General features: G+C 44.7%; 1 protein-coding gene across 4 annotated transcripts in view; it reads left to right on the top strand.

Annotated features, from left to right (window-relative positions):
* LOC130290868 (V-type proton ATPase subunit S1-like protein) overlaps positions 1–27,444 on the top strand; it is a 107,716-nt gene that overhangs the window by 20,894 nt on the left and 59,378 nt on the right. Inside the window, exon 1 of one of the 4 annotated variants that reach the window (XM_056539048.1) lies at positions 10,118–10,173. The exons of 1 other annotated variant lie outside the window; for it this stretch is intronic. In XM_056539048.1, the coding sequence (XP_056395023.1) occupies positions 10,133–10,173 (41 nt within the window). In that variant the 5' untranslated portion in view covers positions 10,118–10,132. Of the gene's footprint in view, positions 1–10,117; positions 10,174–10,215; positions 10,369–27,444 lie in introns of those variants that run through there. 2 more of the 4 variants (XM_056539038.1, XM_056539056.1) reach the window with 2 other exon arrangements.

Here is a 27,444-nt window from a genome sequence, read left to right as displayed (position 1 = left end):
ATTTTTTTGCGCGTACGCCATTGACCGTGCGGTTTAATTAATGATATATTTTTTATAGTTCAGACATTTACGCACGCGGCGATACCACATATGTTTATTTTTATTTTTTTTACACTGTTTTATTTTTTTTATGGGAAAAGGGGGGTGATTCAAACTTTTATTAGGGAAGGGGTTAAATGACCTTTATTAACAATTTTTTTTTACATTTTTTTTGCAGTGTTATAGGTCCCATAGGGACCTATAACACTGCACACACTGATCTCTCATCCTGATCACAGGCGTGTATTAACACGCCTGTGATCAGGGTTATCGGCGCTTGACTGCTCCTGCCTGGATCTCAGGCACGGAGCAGTCATTCGTCGATCGGACACCGAGGAGGCAGGTAAGGGCCCTCCCGGTGTCCGATCAGCGGTCCCGAACAGCCCGACTGAGCAGCCGGGTCACTTTCACTTTAAAAGCGGCGGTCAGCTTTGACCGCCGCTTCTAAAGGGTTAATACCGCACATCGCCGCGATCAGCGATGTGTGGTATTAGCCGCAGGTCCCGGCCGTTGATGAGCGCCGGGACCGACGCGATATGATGCGGGATCGCGGCGCGATCCCGCTTCATATCGCGGGAGCCGGCGCAGGACGTAAATATACGTCCTGCGTCGTTAAGGGGTTAAAGCCCCACTGCCCGATGATGACGATGAGTGGCCAGCAACTCCGGTGGGTGAGGCGCCCGCATCGTCCAGAGGAGCATTGCTGGTGAGGCTGTCCCCACACCACCGGACCTGGGGATCCAGGGTGGAGATCCATACGGAGGAGTCGGAAGTGAGTACCCCGGCTGAGGCCGCTTTCTCTACCCCTCCATCTACCCCCAGCCCACCAGGTCCAGAAGCCTGCAGCATGCCCCCAGTAACCACCGCTGCCCCAGTGGCTATTTGGCATTGAGCCTAGTCTAATCCAGTACATGATAGAATGTCTGCTACCCTTGCCAGGGAAGCCCCATCCCCCAGTTCTGATGGCCCAGTCTAAGAGGGCTAAGCGAGAGGCCCAGGTGGTCGAAATAGTGGAGGAGATGAGGGCACAAAGAAGAAAAGAGTATTGGCCAAAACCACTACTGTATGAAGTATGCCAAGCGCAACAGCAGGACACAAAAACACCTGAGTCCCTGTACATTAGGATGCTGGATCACACCTGAGAGAGAGAGCCACCCCTAGAGAGGCGCAGAGTCACGGTTGTTAAGTTTGACCGAGTGAGGGGGTTTGGCACCCTCATGGACGGTTGTCATGGGGGGACCATCACTTAAAAGACACTATCTCCCCACACATGCATTTTCTGGAGAGCGGGGAGATTGTGGAAAATACTTCTGTCAACAGCGTGAGAGGAGAGTGGGCGGCAGCGGTGACCCGTCCAGGGAACCCCACGTAGATACCCTTCGCTTACTTCCCATCGGACAACTGGGATGCAAACCCATTTGGCTTGCTGACTTCAAGAAGAAGAAGAAGCCTATTTGCCAGAGGCGCCTGTCATGGCACCAAAGTACCAACGCAAGTAATCTACAGATGTACTCCTGTCGCTGGGGAGGTTTGGCCTAACCTCCAGGCACCAACTAAAGTGCCTCGGCCTACTTCTGCTGAGGAGGAGGTTTGGCCCCGTTATATGTCCCAGCCTAGCAAGCAGTTTGATAGGTGAGGCTGGGATGGAAAATTCCCAAGCTTAAGAGTTTATGTGTGATAACTTGGAGCCATGAGACTAACTTTGTTTCGGTAGAAGCATCGTTGTTTTTTAGGTTATGCAACATTTAAGAAAAGTGCCTAGTGAACTAACCAAGAACTCTTTGCAACCATTTTGCGTAAGTTCATGTGCCCGGCTTATAACCGAGATCCTTTACTACATACTCTTCTGTACCACAAACTCTTCTTTACTACAAACTACTTACAGAGTGATATATTGTTTATTCTTTTTCACAAATGAATGCAATTATCATTATTGTCCTGAAACTGTATTGTTTGGGTCACCATGTAATAAATTTTATATAAAGTGTTTATCCAAAAATGCCCTTTCTACCCATGGCAATTGTATAGGAGGTGTCCTGGGAGAAGCGTATCCACACACCTCACTGCCATGCAAATACCAGTAAGGTATTGAGAATAAACATACCTATGTATATAAAAGTTATCCAGTCCATAAGTATATTAATTTATAGCTAGTATAGAATAATTGCTTCCAATATAATTTCATGTACAGTTAGTCAGTGATGTACACAGCATCTTATGTATATAAATAGTCACATGTCTAGTCAAGACTGTAGCTAACCAGTTTATATGTCCAGTGCACAATAGTCATCAAAAGTCTTAACAGATGTCTAATGTCTATGATTTTCCTATCCATTGTGAACAGGGTGCTCTTGTGGCCAGAGAGTTCTCCTGGAGGTGTAAGTAACAGGTACAGTGACAGAGCTACTGTGTATATAGGTAACATTCTTATGTGTTGTCAGAAAATTTGTATTTAATAGTCTAATGTTATGGGGAGAAGTAGCTAAAAGCCAAAGGGCCCCATTAGCACAGGCATTCGGGAAGAAAGCCTCAGGCAGCCCGATCCGAACTCATCTTTATTCTCCAGCAAGCAGTTACGAGTCCAAAAAGTTCCCATATGTTTACATCTTTTTGTCCCAGTTCTCACAACCCTAAAACAAAATGAAAGCATGTACGGACATTAATTGCAATGCCACATGGACTCTTCATCAGTTCATCAGTGAAGGACATTGATTCAAATGCCCCAGGAACTGTCCCTATTGTTGTCACCAGGCCTCAGTGGCAACTTCATATTCGTCCGCCCTCCAGGACTGAGCGCCGAGGAATGCTGTAGTTAAGAGGGAGAGTTTGTGGTGGCCCAGTACAGAAGTTGCACCCCTATATGATTGCTGCCCTGTCAGGTGGACTCTATTTCAGTGACCTCTGGGCCCCCCTTTAATCTATGTTCCCTAAATAGTTAATAAGCACCTATGTTATCTAATGTAATGTGTATATATTGTTATGTGCCTTTAACCCCTTAAGGACTCAGCGTTTTTCAGTTTTTGCACTTTCGTTTTTTCTCCTTACCTTTTAAAAACTATAACCCTTTCATTTTCCACCAAAAATCCATATTATGGCTTATTTTTCGCACCACCAATTCTACTTTGCAGTGACATTAGTCATTTTACCCAAAAATCCATGGCGAAATGGAAAATAAAATCATTGTTCGACAAAATTGAAGAAAAAACGCCATTTTGTAACTTTTCAGGGCTTCCATTTCTACGCAGTACATTTTTCGGTACAAATTACACCTTATCTTTATTCTGTAGGTTCATACGGTTAAAATGATACCCTACTTATATAGGTTTGATTTTGTCTTACTTCTGGAAAAACTCATAACTACATGTAGGAAAATTTATATGTTTAAAAATGTCCTCTTCTGACCCCTATAACTTTTTTATTTTTCTGCGTATGGGGCGGTTTGAGGACTAATTTTTTGCGCGTGATCTGAAGTTTTTATCGGTACCATTTTTGTTTTAATCTGACTTTTTGATCGCTTTTTATTAATTTTTAATGGTATAAAAAGTTACCAAAAATACGCTATTGTGGACTATGTACGTCATTGACTGTGCGGTTTAATTAACAATATATTTTTATAGTTCTATCATTTACACCCCCGATCACCTCCTGTATCTATGGGGAGGTGGCGATTTCGTCACCCCCGCAGGATCGCTGCTATTGGCTGGCCAATAGCAGCCGGCAGGGGAGGGGTTAACAGCACCCTCCTGCAGCTCCCGCCACTGGCTGAGTTCAGTCAGCAGTCAGAGCTGCTGGAGGAAGCCAGGGACCCCCCTCTGCCGAGATTGGAGCCCCCACAGAAGACAAGAAGCCCCCCATAGATCAGGGAAAGCAGACAGCCCAGGGAAAGGTAGGGTAAAAAGTAAAAAAAATCCCCTCTCCCCATACCCCCTAATAGGTCCCCAAGGGTCCGCCGCAATTTTTCAGTGTGACCCGGGCCCTATTAGGGGTTCAGGGTGCTGCATTTGGCCCTCCATTTTTTTTTTGCCCGCAGCGCTTTCCCCCCCCCATACAGTTATAGTTACACCAATCACACATAGTAAATACTCCCACCCTCCCAAAACATACCCCCTTCCCCCACGACACCGCCAATCCCCCACCACCCCCCGCCACCGTAGAAAAAAGGCGATGGCTCGCCAGGCTTTTTCGGCAACGGAGGCATACGCTTTGATTGCCTCCGACTCGGAATCTACCAGTGAGGACGATGAAGATCCTACATTCCTGTGTTCTTCATCGTCCTCCTCATCATCTAGTACTGATGATGAGTCCCCTGTAAAGCGGCGGAGACGCCGCCAGGCGAGGCCACGCACCCGCCCATGATAGTGGCCCAGTGGCCGGCACTAGTACAAACGACAATGCCGTTGGTACTAGGAGTCCGACCCCCCAGACAGGTTTACCGGAGCCCCCTTCCGGTGAACCTGTCTGGAGACCCCCAGAGGCTTATCAGCCACGGGTTCCGGAGTTTGTTGGCAACTCCGGAATCCGGATTGACACGGCCGGGTTCACTGAAATTGACTTTTTCAGTTATTTTTTCAGTGACGGCTTGGTCAATCTAATGGTGGAGCAGACGAATCTGTACGCCCAGCAGTTCATCGCCCACCACCCTGATTCTTTTTTGGCCAGGTCCAATGAATGGTACGCCATTGATGCAGCAGAGATGAGGACATTTTGGGGCCTCTTGCTGCATATGGGCCTGGTCAAAAAGCCAAGTGTCAGGCAGTACTGGAGCGGGGACATCCTATACAAGACCCCGCTTTACAGTATGGCCATGACACGGAAGCGCTTCGAGGCCATTCGGAAATGCCTTCATTATGCAGATAATGAGGCATGTCCACCCCGAGGTGATCCCGCCTATGACCAGCTTTACAAAGTGAGGCCGGTCATCGATCACTTTGGGGCCAAATTTTTGGAGGCCTACGTACCGCTCAGGGAGCTCTCGGTCGATGAGTCTCTTATCAGTTTTAAGGGAAAACTCATCTTCCGCCAGTATATTCCCTCGAAGCGGGCGCGATATGGCGTGAAGCTCTATAAACTTTGTGAGAGTACCTCCGGGTACACTTTCAAGTTTAGAGTGTATGAGGGACGAGATTCCCGTATTGAACCCCCAGATTGTTTCCCCACTCTGGGTGTTAGCAGGAAACTCGTTTGGGAGCTTGTGCACACTTTGCTGGATAAGGGCTACCACGTGTACGTGGACAACCTTTATACCAGCATCCCTCTGTTCACATCCCTTGCCGCCAAATCAACATCCGATTTTGGGACCGTGCGGAAAAGCCAGAGAGGCCTCCCTCTAAATTTGATCCAGACACCTATTCCCAAGGGTGAGTCCCGTGCCCTTGCCCATGAAAACCTGTTGTTGGTCAAGTATAAGGATAAGAGGGATGTCCTTATGCTGACCACTATTCATGGCAACGGCAGCTCATCTGTCCATGTGCGAGGTACCACAACACCGGTCCTCAAACCCGATTGTATTCTGGACTACAATCGGTATATGGGGGGAGTTGATCTTTCTGATCAAGTCCTCAAGCCATACATGGCCATGCGCAAAACATGGGTATGGTACAAAAAGGTTGCGGCCTACTTGGTAAAGGTTGCCATGTACAACTCTTTTGTACTGTCCCAGCACGCTGGCAACACAGGGACATTCCTCCAGTTCCAAGAAGAAGTCCTTAAGGTCCTTATCTTTGGCGACCGGGAAAGAGCAGGCCGGAGTTCTGAAGGAACTAGATTTATAGGTGCCAGGATCGTCCCAGGCCAACACTTTCCAGGTGAAGTCCCCCACACTGGAAAGAAGGGACGAACCCAGAAAAGATGCAGAGTGTGTTAAAGGAGGGGGATTCGGAAGGACACTACCACTCAATGTGACACTTGCCCCGATCATCCGGGCCTCTGCATTAAGGATTGCTTCGGAGAGTATCACACTTCCATGGAGTACTAAATTTTCCCTTCTCATTTTAATATTCCATAATTTGACCCCAATGTACCAAGTCCAGAGTACATTCCACTTTTTAACCTCATAAACCACTAAATTGCCCAAAATAATGTTTCATCTGAAAAAAAAACCTGATAAGACCTCTGGGGGTATTTAAAAAAAAAAATGGGTCACTGAGTCACTGTCATCGGGGACATTTTTCGTTGCCTCAAATGTGCAGCGCTCTCTCTCCACCTGAGCGGGGTGCACATTTGAGGCAACAGGTTAGGGACGGCCACACACATCACATTCCCAGAATGATGATTCAGAGCATAGGGTTTGGGGTGGGCATATTTTTTAGTTTTGGCTATGCTCTGGGTCATCATTCTGGGAACATAATTTATAATTTTATGTCCCACTGTACCTCATTTTAGTTATTTAGTGTACCCCAGTTATTTACCCCATGTAATGCCCCTTGAGGGGGGGTCCCACTGTTCTGGCTCCATAGGAGAAAGCCAAAGCTCAAGGACCCTGACTGATCTCCGGCACCTCTGAGACCGGTGTGCACGCTCTTTACGCCCAGACATAAGGTATGTCCTTACTCCAAAGAAATGTATTTACAAATTTACAATGACATTTTCTCCTTTTACCACTTGTGAAAATGAAAAATTTGGGGTACCCCAGCATTTTAGTGTAAAAAAATTAAATTTTTCATTTTCACATCGCACTTCATGAATATTTATCAAACACCTGTGGGGGTTAATCCTAACTGTACCCCCCTTGTTACGTTCATTGAGGGGTGTACTTTCCAAAATAGTATGCCATGCAGTTTTTTTTTTTTGCTGTCCCGGTACCATAGGGGCTTCCTAAATGTGACTCCTTCTCTTCTGAGCATTGTAGTGCGCCAGCAGAGAACTTGACGTCCACACATGGGGTATTTCCATACTCAGAAAAGAGGGGGTTACACATTTTGGGGGATATTTCTCCTATTACCCCTTGAAAAATTTAAAATTTTGGGAAAAAACTGCATTTTAGTGGAAAATAAGAATAAAAAATAATTTACACATCCAAAGTCGTCAAACACCTGGGGGTGTTAAGGCTCACTGTACCCCTTGTTATGTTCCTTGAGGCGTGTAGTTTCCAAAATAGTATGCCATGTGGGTTTTTTCTTTCTGTCCAGGCACCATCGGGGCTTCCTAAACGGAACATGCCCCCCAAAAACCATTTTAGCAATTTTTTTTTTGCAAAAGCCAAATGTGACACCTTCTCTTCTGAGCATTGTAGTGCGCCAGTAGTGCACTTGACGTCCACACATGTGGTGTTCCCATACTCAGAAGAGATAGGGTTACAAATTTTGGGGGGCATTTTCTCCTATTACCCCTTGTAAAAATGTAAAATTTGGGGGAAAACTAGCATTTTAGTGAAAAAAAAAATCATTTACACATCCAACTTTAATGAAAAGTCGTGAAAAACCTGTGGGGTGTTAAGGCTCACTGGACCCCTTGTTACGTTCCTTGAGGGGTGGAGTTTGCAAAATAGTATGCCATGTGTTTTTTTTTTGCTGTCCTGGCACCTAAATGGGACATGCCCCCAAAAACCATTTCAGCAAAATTTGATTTGCAAAAGCCAAATGTGACACCTTCTCTTCTGAGCATTGTAGTGCGCCAGTAGTGCACTTGACGTCCACACATGTGGTGTTTCCATACTCAGAAGAGATGGGGTTACAACTTTTGGGGGCATTTTCTCCTATTACCCCTTGTAAAAATGTAAAATTTGGGGGAAAACTAGCATTTATGTGAAAAAAATTTATTACACATCCAATTTTAACGAAAAGTCGTGAAAAACCTGTGGGGTGTTAAGGCTCACTGGACCCCTTGTTACGTTCCTTGAGGGGTGTCGTTTCCAAAATAGTATGCCATGTGTTGTTTTTGCTGTCCTGGCACCATAGGGGCTTCCTAAATGGGACATGCCCCCAAAAACCATTTCAGAAAAACTCACTCTCCAAAATCCCACTGTCACTCCTTCCCTTCTGAGCTCTCTACTGCGCACGCCGAACACTTGACATACTCATATGAGGTATTTTCTTACTCGAGAGAAATTGGGTTACACATTTTAGGAATATTTCTCTCCTTTTGCCCCTTGTAAAAATTCAAAAACTGGGTCTACAAGAACATGCCAGGGCAAAAAATGAAGATTTTGAATTTTCTCCTTCAATTTGCTGCTATTCCTGTGAAGCACCTAAAGGGTTAACAAACCTTTTGAATGTCATTTTGAATACTTTGAGGGGTGCAGTTTTTATAATGGGGTCATTTGTAAGGTATTTATAATATGAAGGCCCTTCAAATCCACTTCAAAACAGAACTGGTCCCTGAAAAATTTCGAATTTGAAAATGTTTTGAAAAATTGGAAAATTGCTGTAATACTTTGAAGCCCTATGATGTCTTCCAAAAGAAAAAACATGTCAACTTTATGATGCCAACATAAAGTAGACATGTTGTTTATGTGAATCAATATATAATTTATTTGGAATATTCATTTTCCTTATAAGCAGAGAGCTTCAAAGTTAAAAAAATGCAAAATTTTCAATTTTTTCATAAAATTTTGGAATTTTTCACCAAGAAATGATGCAAGTAGCGACAACATTTTACCACTATCATAAAGTAGAATATGGCACGAAAAAAAAATCTCCGAATCAGAATGAAAGGTAAAGCATCCCAGAGTTATTAATGCTTAAAGTGAAAGTGGTCAGATGTGCAAAAAATGGCCGGGTCCTACACTGAAAATTGGCTGGGTCCTTAAGGGGTTAAATTACATATATTAACACTTTTTTCTCACTTTTTTTTTTGCAGTGTTATAGCTCCCATAGGGGGCTATAACACTGCACACACTGATCTTCTACACTGATCACTGGCATGTATTAACATGCCATTGATCAGTGTTATCGGTGCTTGATTGCTCCTGCCTGGATTTCAGGCACAGAGCAGTCATTCACCAATCGGACACCGAGGAGGCAGGTAGGGATCCTCCCGGTTTCCTGTAAGCTGTTCGGGACGCCGCGATTTCATCGCGGCGATCCCGAACAGCCCGACTGAGCTGCCTGGATACTTTCAGTTTCACTTCAGACGCGGTGGCCAACTTTGATCGCCACATCTGAAGGGTTAATACAGGGCATCACCGCGATCGGTGATGTCCTGTATTAGCTGCGGGTCCCGGCCGTTGATGGCCGCCGGGACCGACCTGATATGACGCGGGGTCACCCCGTGACCCCGCGTTTAATCCCTTGAGCCAGCGCAGGACGTAAATATATGTCCTACGTCATTAAGGAGTTAAATACTGTTGTCATGTGTTGTAACCAAGGACTGTACCAGTGACCATGTGACCTATAGAGTGACCTATGGGACCCCTCCAGAGTCTCCTCCATAAAACCCTGGGAGGAGCTAGTTCAGTCTCTTCTCTTGAGATTAGTTTTCTACTGAGTGCAGCAAGGTCAAGTCCTGCGAGAGTGTCTGATGTCCTGAGGAGGCCCAAAGCCTACCAAGCCGCCGCAAGTCCACTACCCCACAGGTGAACCTGGTAAGCTACATACGGGGTGAAGCCTGTCAAGTCAGTCTAGTCAAGATCAGTCTGTATACAGTAAGCGTGGGCCTGCAGCACATTTTCCAAATCCACTACAAGTCCCAGCGGGCTCTAAGGTCTCTGAAGTCACTGGTCACCTCCTTAAGCCTAACTGAGTTGTCAAGACTATTACACCTGTCTACCTCAGTAAAGATGCCATTGTTCCGTAACTTGGCGTTGGAGTCATTATTTTCCCAGCCCAGGATCCAGCAGTATACCGTCGGATGGTGAAGAGGTTAAACCCCACCCTGGCATCACAAACACAAGGGGTTAATGCCATCTGCCCCAAGGGTAACAACATCTGCCCTCATCACACCCTCACCACATACACCTCAGATATGTATGCCTTGCACAGTTCTGCCTTTGTTGCTGCACGCATTATGTTTCTGAACACATACATATGTTCCTTGTCTTGCAGTTAAGTTGATAAAACCGATGACACATTTCTATGGAGATAATCGCTCCGAGATGTGTGACTTCAAAGTGCTAAATAAATGCAGCGAGCTGTGAGCAAGCGTGGGGGCAGCACTAATGAGGATGAGAACTTCTGCTTTCTATTGCCTCCTACTGGCGTAAGTGCTGTCACATGTCACATGTGATTGGAAGGTCATTTCTTTCATTCTGCTACCCCAGATTAACAAATGTGCATGATCTGACAAGATCTGCTCTTTCTCAATGGAAAAGAAGAGATTCTGCTTCATTGTAGCTATTATTGGCATGGGAATTGTGCGCTCCAAGGAATGGGTCTCTGCAGGGCAGGAGAACAGGTGAGCACAGAGTTTCTTTTTAAGATAACATTTACGACTCAGAATCTACTCATTACATGATCATTTATTAATGTAAAGGCAATGGAGCATAGAATGACCACCAGGATTTATTTTAGTGCCGTACTTACCCTCCCTATACTTGTAGTATAAAGTGCAGAATATGTCATTTAACAGTTTCTGTCATGCATGACGGTAACTCACTCAGGACAATGCAGCAAGTTTGTCCGCAGTCCTTCATAAAACCATAGGTAAGAATAGCACGGAGAGCTTTGCTATACTTAACAAAGTGAGCTCTGCTACATCTGTATATTTCTATAGCAGGATATCAGTTACCTCAGGTTTTCATCCGTTGTGTGTTATCATGAATATGTGACTGTGCGGTCTATGAGGTTTCTATTTGTGTCTTTGCCTCTAGCGGTAGTAATTAGGATACACTGTGATTCTCTTTTTGGTATTATATTACATGTCTTCCTTCTATGTATTTTCATTTTAGGGTTAATTTACTGCACAGGTTAAAATATCCTAGAGGTCGGCACAGCTGAGAATCAAATCTCTGGATATAGGGCAGACTGGACATGTGGAGATTTGCTTAATCTTCTATTAAGACGACTTTGGGTCAATAACGGATAAAAGCCACAATATGTTTGCCGCTGCATATCCAGAACATTTTAATTAGCGGACGTATAAACCTGCTTAATAGACATGTGAGAGCTGGAATAGGTGGTGGCTCCAGTATTAGATGTATATTTATCTCCTGTAGGGAATGCTAGGTCTGCAGTCACTAATCCCTTGTGTACACAGGATAAAGTGTATCATAATGACTTCTATTCTGGTATTTTATTCCTGGATGCATTTCTTGGCTTTCTTCCTATTAGAATATCTAAAGGAATATTACAATATCTAGTATTTAATGAACAATTCTAAGTTGAGATGCAAGGCTATAAGCTATTTAAAGGGGTATTCTCATTTCTCTGTGGATAGGGGTTACTTTGCGGATCAGTCCAACTACTGAGACCCCTGCTGATTCTCAAAACACTGTAAAATGAATCAAGTGGGCTTGATAGCACTGGGCAATATTAGGAAGGCCCCGAGAGTATGAATGGAGTGGGCTACTCAGCAGCTTTTGGAAAGCCCATAGATAATGAATAGAGCGGGCCACTCAGCAGAACCCAGCAACTTTTAAAAGGCCCACAGAGAACAAATAGAGCAGGCCACTTGACAGCACATGGTAACATTCGGAAGGCCCATAGAGTATGAATGGAGTTGGCCACTTAACAGCACTCTGCAACACTTGAAAAGCCTATAGAGAAAGAATGAAGTGGGACACTCAGCAGTACTTGGCAGTATTCAGAAGGCATATAGAGAATAAATGAAGCAGGCCACTTGGCAATGTTCAGAAGGTACATAGAGAATAAGAGTGGTGGCCGCTCATGCACAGTCTGCTTGATTTTTTTGAGGCTACAATTTCACTGTGTACTGGGGATCAGTGGGAGGACCCAGAAGTCAAATAAGGAATAGATTGCTGAAATGAAAATACCCCTTTAACTTCTCCCACCAATGCTTCTTGCTCTTAGTTTTTGGTCCTGGCCACATGTCCTGGTGCTAGCATAATACTAGCATCACAATCATGTGACCCTAAAGAATTTTGCAGGTCACAGACTCTGACAGAAAAGTTTAAAAGAGTTTACTTTAGTAGAAAATAATCTAGGGCCTCTTTTAGAGAATCCTTGCCAGAAAATGGCAGTGCATAATTATTGAGTTGTAATGTTTTCCTTTCTCCTCCAGCGTTTTGCATTGTTGAATATTTGGCACCTCCCTATCAAACCACATTCTAAGGGTGCTTTCACACTATGAAGTTCACCCGTTAATAAACGTACATAATTATTAACGCCCGTTAAACAACCCCATTCAAGTCAATGGGTTTTTTCATTTACCCTTTTTCACCCGTTATAGCCCGTCATGACTAATGGACGTTAGTTGTGACAGGCACAAATTTTTCGCCTGTCACAAGAAACAGGTAAATTAACGGACATTATTTTTAACATTGAAGTCTATGTCCAAGGGACGTTAGTAAATACACCTGTTAATGCCCGTTATTATAACTGATGTTATTTTTACTGAGCATTCTCAGAAGAGGTGACATCAGCAGACTCCTGCAGAGGGACTACTACTCCCATCATGGAACAGACTTGTTTCCATGATGGGAGTAGTAATTACCCACTGCGGGAGTCTGCCGGTGGCTGAGGAGGTTACATTAGTGTTTGTACTACCACCCCCACCATGGAACAGAGTCTGTTCCATGATGGGGGTTGTAGTACAGGGGCTAAGGGATTGATCGCACTGGGTCTCACTTCTGACACCCCATCCGATAAGAAGTTATTAAGCAGGGGAGCGGGCGGCATGGTCCGCAACCCTGCGATCACAATGTATTTTTTACTTTCATTTTAAAATTCCCCGCTGGGAATCCTGAATGGCCGGTACTGAGGAGCCAATCAGGGATTTCAGTGGTGTTTTTAAAATGGACAATTTGAGGGGACATATGTATATTAAAAGTGTTGTGAGAGGGGGCAAGATATATGGCGCTGCAGTGGGGGCAGGCATAGAGCACTATATATCTAGCCCCCCAGTGCATTTATAATATGCCTCCGGCCAGTGCATTAATAAAAATATATACCCTGGCCAGCATCATTGGCCGGGCGGCTGCTGGATGCGCTTGTCACATATAGCGCATTTGTGCAGCGCTATATGTGATATTTGTCAGCAGCGCATCTAGCAGCCGCCCGGCCGATGATGCTGACAGACAGCATCATTGGCCGGGCGGCTGCTAGATGCGCTGCTGACAAATATCACATATAGCGCTGCACAAATGCGCTATATGTGACAAGCGCATCCAGCAGCCGCCCGGTCGATGATGCTGACAGATATACTATTCATTCATAGCGCGGCGGCTGCATATGTATATAGAAGCACTGTGGGGGCAGATAACGCTATATGTCTGCCCCCCCAGCACATCTATATACATATGCAGCCGCCGGCGCTATGAGTGAATAGTGTATCTATCAGGATCATCTGGCCGGTGGCTGCTGGATGCGTTCTGATAGATATACCATTCACATAAAGCCCTGCAATGGAAAATTAAGACAAATGCGCCGGCTGGGTAACATTATGTGCTGGCGGGGGGTATAGATGTATGTTTATAAATGCGCTGGCGGGGGTATAGATGTAAACATATAAATGCGCTGGCGGGGGCATAGATGTATACATATAAATGCACCGGTGGGGGTATAGATGTATACATATAAATGCACTGGCGGAGGGTATAGAGGTATACATATAAATGCGCTGGCGGGGGTATAGATGTATACATATAAATGCGCTGGCGGGGGTATAGATGTATACATATAAATGCGCTGGCGGAGGCATAGATGTATACATATAAATGCGCTGGCGGTGTCACATTATGCGCTGGCGGGGGTATAGATATATACATTATGTGCAGGCGGGGGTCATATTTTTATTAATGTGCTGAGGGGCTAGATATGCCCCCCCCCCACAACACATTTAATATACATATGTCCCCTCACATTGTCCATTTTAAAATCCCTGCTGGGATCCCTGAATGGCTCCTCAGTACCGGCCATTCAGGGCTCCCGCGGGGAATTTAAAAATGAAAGTAAAAAATACATTTTGTACATCACATCGCAGGGTTGCGGACCATGCCTCCCACTTCCCTGCTTAATAACTTCTGATCGGATAGTGTGGTTTCTTTTCCAAGATTTTCTCACATGCTGAAAGGAACTACGCCATTGGAGACCAAGAACTCCTCGCCTTTAAGCTTGCCTTGGAGGAATGGCGACATTTATTGTTTTTTTTGTATTGGTTTTCTCATCCGGTCAGCATCTACACAGATCATAAGAATCTTCTGTACCTTCAGAAATACCCCATGTGTGGCCCTAAACTGTTTCCTTGAAATACGACAGGGCTCCGAAGTGAGAGAGCACATGCGCATTTGAGGACTAAATTAGGGATTGCATAGGGGTGGACATAGGGGTATTCCCAAACAACTGATTCCCAAACAGGGTGCCTCCAGCTGTTTCCAAACTCCTAGCATGCCTGGTCAGTCAGTGGCTGTCCGAAAATGCTGGGAGTTGTTGTTTTGCAACAGCTGGAGGCTCCGTTTTGGAAACACAGTAAGATACGTTTTTCATTTCTCAGTGTAAGGGGGTGTATATGTAGTGTTTTACCCTTTATTATGTGTTGTGTTGTGTAGTGTAGTGTTTTTGCGTACATTTGCACTGGCGTGTTATGGTGAGTTTCCCACTAGGAGTTTGAGCTGCGGCGAAAAATTTGCCGCAGCTCAAACTTGAAGCAGGAAACTCACTGTACCCTGTACATTCACATGGGGGGGGGGGGGGGTTTGGGGCAAACCTCCAGCTGTTTCAAAACTACAACTCCCAGCATGTACATACAGACCGTGCATGCTGGGAGTTGTACTTTTGCAACAGCTGGAGGCACACTGGTTGGAAAACCTTCAGTTAGGTTCTGTTACCTAACTCAGTATTTTACCAACCAGTGTGCCTCCAGCTGTTGCAAAACTACAACTCCCAGCATGTACTGATTACAGAAGGGCATTCTGGGAGATATAGTTATGCAACAGCTGGAGGTACGCGACTACAACTCCCAGCATGCAGAGACAGCTGTTTTCTGTTTGGGCATGCTGGGATTTGCAGTTTTGCAACATCTGGAGGGCACAGTGATCTCCAAACTCTAAATTTAAAACGTGTAAATAGATATTAAATTCTGAATGAATTCACACTGGCGATTTGCGCTGATACCGGGTCATACGGGTCTATGGTCACCCGGTGACCCTGAAAATAAGAGGGATCGGGGTTGTCCAAGACACCCACGATCCACCTGAAGGGATAGGTGTGAGGTGGCAGGGGGGCCACCCCTCCTATCCCTGCTATTGGTTGTCTAGAAGTGACGACCAATAGCAGATCGCTGCCCGCTGCCGCATCCGATGGGTAAGTGGACCTTTGGCGTCGGTCCTCCTCGGTTTCCCCATTCTGCCCGCCTGTTGTGGGAGGGCAGAATGGGGAAACCGAAAGTTAACCCCCCGCCCCCGATCTGCTATTGGTCGTCACTTCTAGACAACCAATAGCAAGGATAGGAGGGGTGGCACCCCTGCCACCTCCCACCTATCCCTTCAGGTAGATCGTGGGTGTCTTGGACAACCCCGATCCCTCTTATTTTCAGGGTCACCGGGACCTGTATGACCTGGGATCGGCGCAAATCGCCAGTGTGAATTCATTCAGAATTTAATATCTATTTACACGTTTTAAATTTAGAGTTAGTCCAAATGGTCATGCATCTTAAACTACCTTTAATTTAATACATTTTCTTAATCTCATTGCAAACCTTTTTATATAAATAAAAAAAACATAAAAGTGAAATCAACCCTATAACATCCTCCTCCTACTTCCAGTAATTCACCAATCTCTCTTTACTCCCCCTTTCCTGAAAATATAATTTAGATTTAGGGAGCGCCCATGTTTCCTCCCCCTCAAGGAGGGAGAGGTGTGCATATTTCATGCACACCCGCCTTCTGCCTCATATCAGCCTATTCAGAGCCGCCTGTAACCCCATACACCATTTTTCCAGAATCCAGATTTGTAGGAAAAGAGGGCTTTTTAGAATATTTGGGGGTTAATACTGGACCGAGGGCTAAACTTTTTATTGATCTCTACTTTAACCCCTTAAGCACTCAGCGTTTTTCCGTTTTTGCATTTTCATTTTTTCCTCATCATCTTCTAAAAATCATAACGCTTTCAATTTTGCACATAAAATTCCATATGATGGCTCATTGTTTGCTCCACCAATTCTACTTTGCAGTGACATTAGTCATTTTACCCAAAAATCCACAGCCAAACAGAAAAAAAATCATTGTGTGACAAAATTGAAAAAAAAAAGTCATTTTGTAAATTTTTGGGGCTTCCGTTTCTGCGCAGTGCATTTTTTAGTAAAAATAATACCTTATCTTTATTCTGTAAGTCCATACGGTTAAAATGATACCCTACTTATATAGGTTGGATATTGTCGTACTTCGGAAAAAAATCATAACTACATGCAGGAAAATGTTAAAAATTCTCATCTTCTAACCCCTATAACTTTTTTATTTTTCCGCGTACAGGCCGGTATGAGGACTCATTTTTTGTGCTGTGTTCTGAAGTTTTTATCGGTACTATTGTATTGATCTGACTTTTTGATCGCTTTTTATTAATTTTTTCATGATATAAAAAGTGACCAAAAATACGCTATTTTGGACTTTGGAATTTTTTTGACCGTACGCCATTGACCGTGCGATTTAATTAATGATATATTTTTATGGTTCGGACATTTCCGCGATACCGCATGTGTTTATTTTTATTTACACAGTTTTTTTTTTTTTTTAATGGGAAAAGGGGGGTGATTCAAACTTTTATTAGGGAAAGTGTTAAATGACCTTTGTTAACTTTTTTTTTTCACTTTTTTTTTTTGCAGTGCTATAGCTCCCATAGGGACCTATAGCACTGCACTCTCTGATCTCTTATGTTGATCCCTGCAAAGCCATTGCTTTGCATGGATCAGCGAGATAGGGGCTCGATTGCTCAAGCCTGTAGCTCAGGCTTGGAGCAATCAAACCCCGATCGGACGCCGCGGAGACAGGTAAGGAGACTTCCGCTTACCGTAGATTTTTGGGTAAAATTACTGATTTCATTACAAAGTAGAATTGGTGGTGCAAAAAATAAGCGGTCATATGGATTTTTAGTTGAATGATTATTTAATTTTTTTTGTTTCGCCTTAGATTTTTGGGTAAAATCACTCATGTCATTACAAACTAAAATTGGTGGCGCAAAAAAATAAGCCATCATATGGATATTTAGATGGAAAATTTAAAGGGTTATGATTTTTAAAAGGTAAGGAGGTAAAAACGAAAATGCAAAAACTGAAAAAGCTGAATCCTTAAAGGTAAACTGTCAGCTTTCTCCCCCCCCCCCCACAATAACCAGCGGTACTGGCTGAACGGTGTGGCGGATCCGGGCACGGTAAGTAGAAATGAGCGAAGTTTTTAAAAATTTGATTCGGACCATTCTCCGAATTTTTAAAAAAAATTAGTTTTCGATCCAAATTTATTCTTGGCGAATCTATATTAAAAACGGCTATTTCTGGCCTACAGAGAGTCTCAATAGGGGTGTAGAACACTTTGCTGTGTTCTAACATGCATATGGAGTAAGCTGGGGTAGTGAAATAATACTGTTATTCAGAATAACATGAAGATTACCGACATAGCTTTTAGAATCACTGCCGCGGCACAATGACAAAGCCTGGAGGTGGCATCAGTATGAGGAGACCATATAGTGGCTGAATGACACAGTATGGAGGTGTTGGCAGCATGAGGAGACCATATAGTGGCTGAATGACACAGCGTGGAGGTTTTGGCAGCATGAGGAGACCTTATAGTAGCTGAATGACACAGCGCGGAGGTGTTGGCAGCATGAGGAGACCATATAGTGGCTGAATGACACAGCTTGGATGAGGCTAAAGCATGATGAGACTATATAGTGGCTGAATGACACAGCGTGGAGGTGTTGGCAGCATGAGAAGACCATATAGTGGTTGAATGACACAGCGTGGAGGTGGCGGCAGCATGAGGAGACCATATAGTGGCTGGATGACAGTTTGGATGAGGCAGAAGCATGAGGAGACTTTATAGTGGCTGAATGACCCAGCATGGAGGTGTTGGCAGCATGAGGAGACTATATAGTGGCTGAATGACACAGTGTGGAGGTGTTGGTAGCATGAGGAGACCATATAGTGGCTGAATGGCAGAGCCAGGAGTTGGCAGTAGCATGAGTAGACACTAGGCCTTCACAATCCCTAAGATTATAAAATGAATTCTGAAATTTAAACTGAAGATTTTGGGTAGCTAGTACTACCATAACAAAAGTTTTTATTCCCAAGCCCAGCAGCATCAGTAAACCATATATTGCCTGAATGGCACAGCCTGGAGTTGGCAGCAGCATGAGTAGACACCAGGGCTTAACAATCCCTAAGAAAAAAAAGAAGTTTGAATTTTAAAACGAAGATTTTGGGTAGCTAGTGCTACCATAACAAAATTTGTATTCCCAGACCCAGTCCCAGCCGCATCAGTAAACCATATATTGCCTGAATGGCACAGCCTGGAGTTGGCTGAAGCATGAGACCATTGAAATATAAGAATTTTAAATAGAAATCTAAGATTTTGAGATTGAAATTGAGGATTTTGAAATGGAACTTTTAACTCCCAAGTTTTAGTGCCCTGGCCCTGTCGTGTATGTACAAAGGACCTAATCTAACAAGGAGTCCCATGTCACATGGCAGCACAATGACAGAGCCTGGAGGTGGCATCAGTAGGAGGAGACCATATAGTGTCTGAATGGCACAGCCTGTAGTTGGCTGAAGCATGAGGAGACCCCAGGGCTTCACAATTCCCAAGAAAAAAAAGACGAAGTTTGAAATTTAAACTAAAGATTTTGGGTAGCTAGTGCTACTATAACAAAAAATGTTATTCCCAGGCCCAGCAGCATCAGTAAACCATATATTGGCTGAATGACACAGCCTGGAGTTGGCTGAAGCATGAGGAGACCATATAGTGTCTGAATGGCACAGCCTGGAGTTGGCGGCAGATGAGGAGACAATAGGGCCTCACAATCTTTAATAATAAAAGATACATTTTTACATTTCAATTTAAGATGTATGGTACCTAGTGCTACCATAAACATATATAGGTAATATCCAAAGCTCAGCAGCATCTCTAAACCATGTAGTTTCTATATGACACATACAGGAGCAGGAAGCAGCATGAGTACACAAGAGAGGTTCACAACCCCTAACATTAAAAGGTGAATGTGTAAATCTCTATTTAAGATGCATGTTAGCTGGTGCTACCATCCAAAAATGTAAGACCCAAGCCCAGCAGCATCATTAAGCCATGTAGTTGCTGAATGACACAGACAGGAGCAGTAAGCAGCAGGAGTACACAAGAGGGTTTCATAACCCCTAAGATTGAAAGATAAATGTTGAAATCTCAATGAAGCATGTATGTAAGCTAGTGCTAACATGCAAAAATTTAAGGCCCAAGCCCAGCAGCATCAGTAACCAAGTAGTTCCTGAAACACACAGTCAGGAGCAGGCATCAGCAGTACACAAGAGGGTTTCATAACCCCTTACATTGAAAGATCAATGCTGAAATCTCAATGAAGCATGTATGTAAGCTAGTGCTAACATCCAAACATTTAAGGCCCAAGCCCAGCAGCATCAGTAAGCCAAGTAGTTCCTGAAACACACAGTCAGGAGCAGGCATCAGCAGTGCACAAGAGGGTTTCATAACCCCTAAGATTGAAAGATCAATGTTGAAATCTCTATTGAAGAGGTATGTTACCTCGTGCTGTCATCAAAGAATTTAAGGCCCAAGCCCAGCAGCATCACTGAACACAGTAGTTCCTGAAACATACAGCCTGGAGCAGGCATCAGCATGAGTTTACAAGAGGGCTTTACAACCCCTAACATTAAAATGTTATTTAGTAGAACGAAGATAGAAAAATGTCCGCACTCACCATGCCATATGAAATGATTCACTTTATTGGATTCTTCAGATTTCCATAAAAAAGCATAAGACAGAAACACCCGAGTGCAGGGAGGGGGAGCAGCTCCGGGCAAGGAGACTAGGAGCAGCTGTCAGGAACAACAGCACCGTTTCGCGTTATTCACGCATCTTCCGGTTCCTGGTTCTCTGGAATACCTCACAGGTATATATTGGAGAGGGGGAGGGGAATAGTGCATCCGTCACCAATATACTAAAATTCTATAAAAGTGAAGATAATCTACTTAAGGTAAAAACAGAGATGACAGCATTGTATCTTGTGTGCAAAAAATACCTATAGTTTAAAGATTTTAATTAATTTTATAAAAACGAACTCAAGTCGTTTCGGTCATTTAAACCCATTGGCCCTAGAGCTTTTAATTTTATTATCCACCTAGCTTCACTTTGAATGAGTTTTAGGTGTCTATCTACACCCTACGGTTGTATGGGAATGTGTTCAATGCCCGCAGAACAAGATCCACTTGTAGCAGAAATAGCAAAAAATAAACCAATTGTTACCTTTCGCAAAAATAAAACAATATTAGATGCAATAAAAAAAAAACGCAAAGGAAACTACAAACAAGTCAAACTGGCTAAATAAACAAGCACCTAATGGAAATTTTCCATGTGGACATTGCAAATTTTGTACATATATGTTAAAAAAGAAGTCTTTTCAGCTAGGAGGGCACATTATTAATGTGAATCAGTTCATTTCTTGTAAATCACAATTTATAGTCTACTGTATAATGTGTCCCTGTGGACACTATTACATAGGTCAGACTGAAAGAAATTTAAATACAAGATTCAGGGAACATATCTATTCACTTAAATCTAAAATAGGAGCAACACGTCTAATTACACACATAGAAGAGGCACACAAAGGTAAATCAGGATGCATGAAATTTGCGGGCATTGAACACATTCCCATACAACCGCAGGGTGTAGATAGACACCTAAAACTCATTCAAAGTGAAGCTAGGTGGAAAATAAAATTAAAAGTTCTAGGGCCAATGGGTTTAAATGACCGAAACGACTTGAGTTCGTTTTTATAAAATTAATTAATATCTTTAAACTATAGGCATTTTTTGCACACAAGATACAATGCTGTCATCTCTGTTTTTACCTTAAGTAGATTATCTTCACTTTTATGGGATTTTAGTATATTGGTGACGGATGCACTATTACCCTCCCCTCTCCAATATATACCTGTGAGGTATTCCAGAGAACCAGGAACCGGAAGATGCGTGAATAACGCGAAACGGTGCTGTTGTTCCTGACAGCCGCTCCTAGTCTTCTTGCCCGGAGATGCTCCCCCTCCCTGCACTCGGGTGTTTCTGTCTTATGCTTTTTTATGGAAATCTGAAGAATCCAATAAAGCGAATCATTCGATATGGCATGGTGAGTGTGGACATTTTTCTATCTTCGTTCTACTATATATGAAAGACTGTCTCTTTGATTGTCCAGCACCATATACCAGCCATACACCCGAACACATTGATTGTTGCACCTGCATAGTGGTTCTCTAGCAGTGCCCACCCATTTTTTCTACCTCTAATTAAAATGTTATTGTTGAAATCTGTATAGAAGATGTATGTTAGCTAGTGATAACATCAAAAAATGTTAGGCACAGGCCCAGCAGCATCACTTGACCATATAGTTGCTGAAACACACAGCCTGGATCAGGCAGCAGCAGAAGTACACAAGGGACCTAAAAACCCCTAACATGAAAAGGTGAATATTGAAATCTGCATAGAAGATGTATGTTAGCTAGTGCTAACATCAAAACAATTTAGGCACAGGCCCAGCAGCATCAGTAAGCCAAGTAGTTCCTGAAACACACAGCCTGGATCAGGCGGCAGGATGCGTACATAAGAGGGCTTCACAACCCCTAACATTAAAAGATCAATGTTGAAATCTCCATTGAGCATGTATATTTGCTAGTGCTACCATAAAAAAAATTGTAGTTAATATCTAAGACAGTCCTAGCAGCATCAGAAAGCAATATATTGGCTGAATGACACAGCCTGGAGGTGGAGAAAGCATGAGAAGCCCATATGGTGTCTGAATGGTACAGCCTGGAGGTGGCCGAAGCATAAGGAGACAAAACAGTGGCTGAAAGAAACAGCCTGGAGGGGGCAGCAGCAACATCAGGAGTCCTGAAAGTGTCCCGATGAGAGAGTGGTGCAGTGGGTGGCAATACCAGTACCCAGTGATGAAGGTGGCTGGAATGTTTGTAACTGGGGAGAAGTGCCTTAAATCTGTTTGGCACTATCCATATTTGTGAAGTGTTGGTGTAGCACCATGGTCAATCTTCACTGATGCATCTGGCATTGGTGGGTGGAAATCCTGGCTGATCCATGCCTGATTCATCTTCACAAAGGTCAGTCACTCCACATTTTTCGTGGACAGGTGAGTCCTTGGGGTGACTATGGCCCGCTCTGCACTAAACACCTGCTCTGATGGCACACTACTGGCCGGGCAGGACAGTTTTTCCAGGGCAAACTCTGCTAGTTGCGGCCATAAATCAAGTTTGGTTGCCCATAAGTTCAGCGGTTCTTTAAGGTTTGTTGACATGGCCATGTCAAGGTATGCCACCACCTGCTGGTTCAGGTCTGCTCCATGTCTACCTGCTGCTGATGAGTTGCTTCACTATGCGGGTGAAGAAAGGTACTCATCAGCGACTGTAGACTTAGGCTGCTGATGGAGCTGGTACTGCAGCAGCCATGGCAGTGGAAGGTGAGCGCAGAGGGCCTCCTGAGTCAGACCTGCGAGTGGATGGACTATGGCACCGATAGGCATCGGCCAAGTGACTACGTAGGAACTCTCTGTAGTAGGTCAGTTTGTCCTCCCTCTCAGTGGGTATAAAAAAGGCCCCCATTTTGTGCCAGTAGCGAGGGTCCAATAAGATGGAGACCCAGAAGTTATCCCACTGCCTAATGTTGACAATTCGGCGGTCACACTCACTACGCAAGCATCTGAGCATGCATCGTGCCATTTGTGCAAGTGACTCGGAAGGACTTCCTGCCTCCATCTCCACTGCATACTGCCACGGTGTGTCTGGGTCCTCTAGCTCCTCTAGTTGATCATGCTCCTCCTCTCCTGTCAGATTACTAGAAACACAGCCCATCTCATGAAACCTAAACTGTGCTCCACTGTGCCCCTCATCCTCCTCCTCCTCCAGTTCAGCCCCCACAGGGCTCATGTGGCCGTGACATGTAGGCACAACGTCTCCATTGCCCTGACCAGCCATCATTTCCAACACTTGTTGTAGGAAATTAAGCAGTGGAATGACATATTTTATATTTATATATATATTTATATTTATTTTATCCCGTAATTCTGGAAACTTATGTATAATGTGGCTTCCTCAAATTGCCTGAGCAAACGGCAGGTGTCACGTATGAGCTGCCACTAGTTCACATTGAAGTTACACAGGGGAGTACCCCTATTCTCTTGGATCATCAAGAAATCGGTGATGGCTTTTCTCTGTTTGTACAGTCGGTCCAACATATGGAGGGTGGAATTCCAATGTGTGGCGACGTCACAAATCGGACTATGTTGGGGGATACCATTCTGACGCTGCAGTGGAAGGAGGGTGTGCTTTGCAGTGTACAAGTGGCTGAAGTGCATGCAAAGTTTCCTTCCCATTTTTAGGATGTCTTGCAAATGGGGGGAACACTTCAGGAACTGATTGACAACCAGATTTCCCACGTGTGCCATGCAGGGCGCATGGCTCACCCTTCCTTATCGCAGCACGGCCAAGATGTTCTTCCCGTTGTCGGTCACCAAGGTTCCCATTTCCAGTTTTCGTGGAGTAAGCCATGCTCCGATTTCTTTACGTATGACTTTTAGCATTTCCTCCCCGTGTGACTCTTTTCGCCAAGACAAACCATGTGAAGAACAGCGTGACACCGCCGTGCCCTGCACACATGGTATGCTGAAGGGCCACTGAGACTTGTCCGGGCAGTGGAGGCTGAGGACACGGTGGAGGAGGAGGCGGAGTTGCACACTGTCACAGGACCTATGGGCTGAGAGCGTGGAGGAGGAAGCGGTGTGACCTGTCCAAGTTGGAGTTGTGGCTGTGCAGGAACCACATTCACCCAGTGAGCCATAAAGGACATTTATTGTCCCTGACCGTAGTTACAGCTCCAGACATTGGCGCTGCCGTGCACTTTGGTACACACTGACAGGCTCAAGGACTGGTACTGCCTTCTTTGCAAAGAAATGACGGCTTGGCACTCTCCACCTCGGCTCGGCACAAGCCATCAGTTCTCTAAAAGGTGCAGAGTCCACCACTTGAAAAGGGAGGAATTGCAGCACCAGCAACTTAGACAGGAGCACATACAGCTTCTGCGCCATTGGATGAGTGGGCGCATACTGTTGTCTCTTGGACATGGCTCCGCGGAATGCCTGACTAAAAGTGGGAGAAGCAGGAGCATCTGGAGCGACAGAAGGAAGGTATGACACACAGCTCCCTTCGGCTGAGGTGGTGGAGCCTTGGCTGACTGAAAGAGGGAGTGGCATGCCATTGGGTGATGCAGCAGGCTGGACCAGAAGTTCGAAGCCATGGTTCTCCCAGGCCACTTTATTGTGGTGAAGCATATGTTGATGCAGGGCCGTGGTGCCAACATTGGGACCCTGGCCACGCTTCACCTTCTGTCGACATATCTAGCATGTAGCTATGTGAACTTCCTCCGGATGCTTGATGTAAAACTGCCACACCGCCGAGTAGCTGATTTTCCCACCAATGGTCCACACTAATTGACCGCTACTGCCGCCGTCTCCAGGAACCCCTGTTCCACTACCTCCTGGGAAGGTAGGCTGCTGTGAAGCAGCTGGTCTCCCCCGGGAACGTTTGGCTCCAGAATTTCCACTTCTGCCACCACGCTGACTGTCAACCATGCTACCACCTTTCTGGCTCAGCTGCTGCCTTACGGGCAACCTGCAACTCTCTTCTCCTGATGATGATGAAGCCCCTTTGGCACCCGGTTCCCAATTGCAATCTGCTTCATCATCATCAACAAGTGCCTGCATGTCACTGATGTCTTCCTCAGGTTCCTCAACAGTGTCTGCTTCAGGACCCTGAACCCTGGCAACACCACCTCCCACGTCACTCTCCTCATCACTACTTGCCCACCTAGCGGAGGAAGCGGCGGATGTCTCCTCTACTTCTTGGCTGGGCAGGAGCTGCTGACTGTCCTCAATGAAAAGTGGAGCTGAACCCACAGTATAAGATACTTCTGTAGGAGAGGGAACAGCATAGGACAGAGGCAATGGGAGGACAGGGACTGCTCCCGGGCCATGCCAACTGAGGGTTGTGTCTGAGGAACCTACCGACTGTTGACTGGGGGTGTCAGATGTCACTGGTGATGAAGTGGATGACCGTGTTAACCAATCGACAACGGCAGATGGGTTGCTGGTCGAGACACGACCTTTAGCTGATAACAGGAGCTAGGGCCTCTCGCTGCCACACGCCCCTAGTCTGCTACAATCTCTGCCTGAAGGATTTAGGCCTCTGCCACTCCTTTGTGCACATCCTGGCACTTCTCTGCCGACATACTTAGTGCGTATATGAGGGTACAATACGCTTCACTATGCATAAAACAGTATTTGTCTAGAACAACAGCAGGTGTGCACTTTTGGCTGCACTTTTACAGTATCTAGGCCCTTGACAGATTAACAGGAACAAAATAGTGCACTACTTAGTTGTAGGTATGTGGTATGCACTTATGAGGGCAGAAAAATGCTCTACAGTACACTGAAAAAAGTATCTGAGTACAACACCAGCCCTTAAGTACTTTTGGCTGGACTTTCACAGTATGTAGGACCTTGACAGATTAACAGGTACAAAATAGTACACTAATTAGATGAACGTATGCAGTATGCACTTATGAGGGCAGAAATATGCGCTACAATGAGCCTAAAAACTCTGTGATTTTTTTTAAAACACCAACCGGTGATTACTTGGTTGTCCTTTCACAGTATGTAAGCCCTTGACAGATTAAAGGACATCTGCAGCATGATTAACACTTATCCCCTATCCACAGAATAGGAGATAAGTGTTTGATCGCAGGGGGTCCGACCGCTGGGACCCCCTGTGATCTCCTGTACGGGGCCGCGGCTGTCCCGTGCAGGGGGCGTGCCAGCCGCAGCATGATGTTCGTGCCTCCCCCAATAGAACTGTATTGGGACGGGGAGGAGACGGGGCATCACCGTCGACCTCTAGGTCAACGCTATGCGCCTTAGCGCTCACTATGAGCGCAAATGGCGGCGCCCCGTTAGGGAGATCGCGGGGGGGTCCCAGCGGTCGGACCCCCCGCGATCAAACACTTATCCCCTATCTTGTAGATAAGGGGTAAGTGTATATTGCGCTGCAGTTGTCCTTTAACAGGTACACAATAGTACACTATTTATATGTACGTATGCGGTATGCACTGATGAAGGCAGAAAAATGCTCTACAGTACACTTTAAAAAGTATCTGAGTACAACACCAGCTGATGAATACTTTTGGCTGGACTTTCACAGTATGTAGGCACTTAACAGATTAACAGGTACAAAATAGTTCACTACTTAGATGTACGTATGCAGCATGCACTGATGAGGACAGAAAAATGCGCTACAATACACCTAAAAGCTCTGTATCTTTGTAAAACACCAGCCGGTGAGTACTTTTGCTTGGACTTGCACAGTATGTAGGCCCTTGACAGATTAACAGGTGCAAAATGTTACACTACTTAGATGTAGGTATGTGGTTTGCACGTATGAGGGCAAAACGATGCGCTCCAGTACACTTGGAAAACTTTTTTTCGTAAAACACCAGCTGGTGATTACTTTTGTCTTGACTTTCCCAGTATCTAGACTGTTAAAGATTCACAGATGCAAAATAGTACACTGCTTTGATGTAGGTATGCACGTATAAGGGCAGAAAAATGCACTACAGTACACTTTAAAAAGTATCTGAGTACAACACCAGCCGATGAGTACTTTTGGCTGTCCTTTCACATTATGAAGGCCCTTGATAAATTAACAGGTAAAAAATGGTACAATACTTAGATGTACATATGCGGTATGCACTTATGAAGGCAGAAAAATTCGCTACAATGCGCCGAAAAACTCTGTGTTTTTGTAAAACACCAGCCGGTGATTACTTTTGTCTGTCCTTTTACAGTATGTAGGCACTTGACAGATTAAGAGGTACAAAATAGTACACTACTCAGATGTACGTATGCGGTATGCACTGATGAGGGCAGAAAAATGCGCTACAATACGCCTAAAAACTCTGTATTTTTGTAAAACACCAGCAGGAGATTACTTTTGTCTGTCCTTTCACAGTATGTAGGCCCTTGACAGATTAACAGGTACAAAAAAATGCACTACTTAGATGTAGGTATGTTGTATGCACGTATGAGGGCAA

This window comes from Hyla sarda, chromosome 1, assembly GCF_029499605.1.
Source record: "Hyla sarda isolate aHylSar1 chromosome 1, aHylSar1.hap1, whole genome shotgun sequence".
NCBI lineage: Eukaryota > Metazoa > Chordata > Amphibia > Anura > Hylidae > Hyla > Hyla sarda.
The sequence above is the reverse complement of the archived record's forward strand: the minus strand, read 5'-3'. Positions and strand labels throughout refer to the sequence as shown.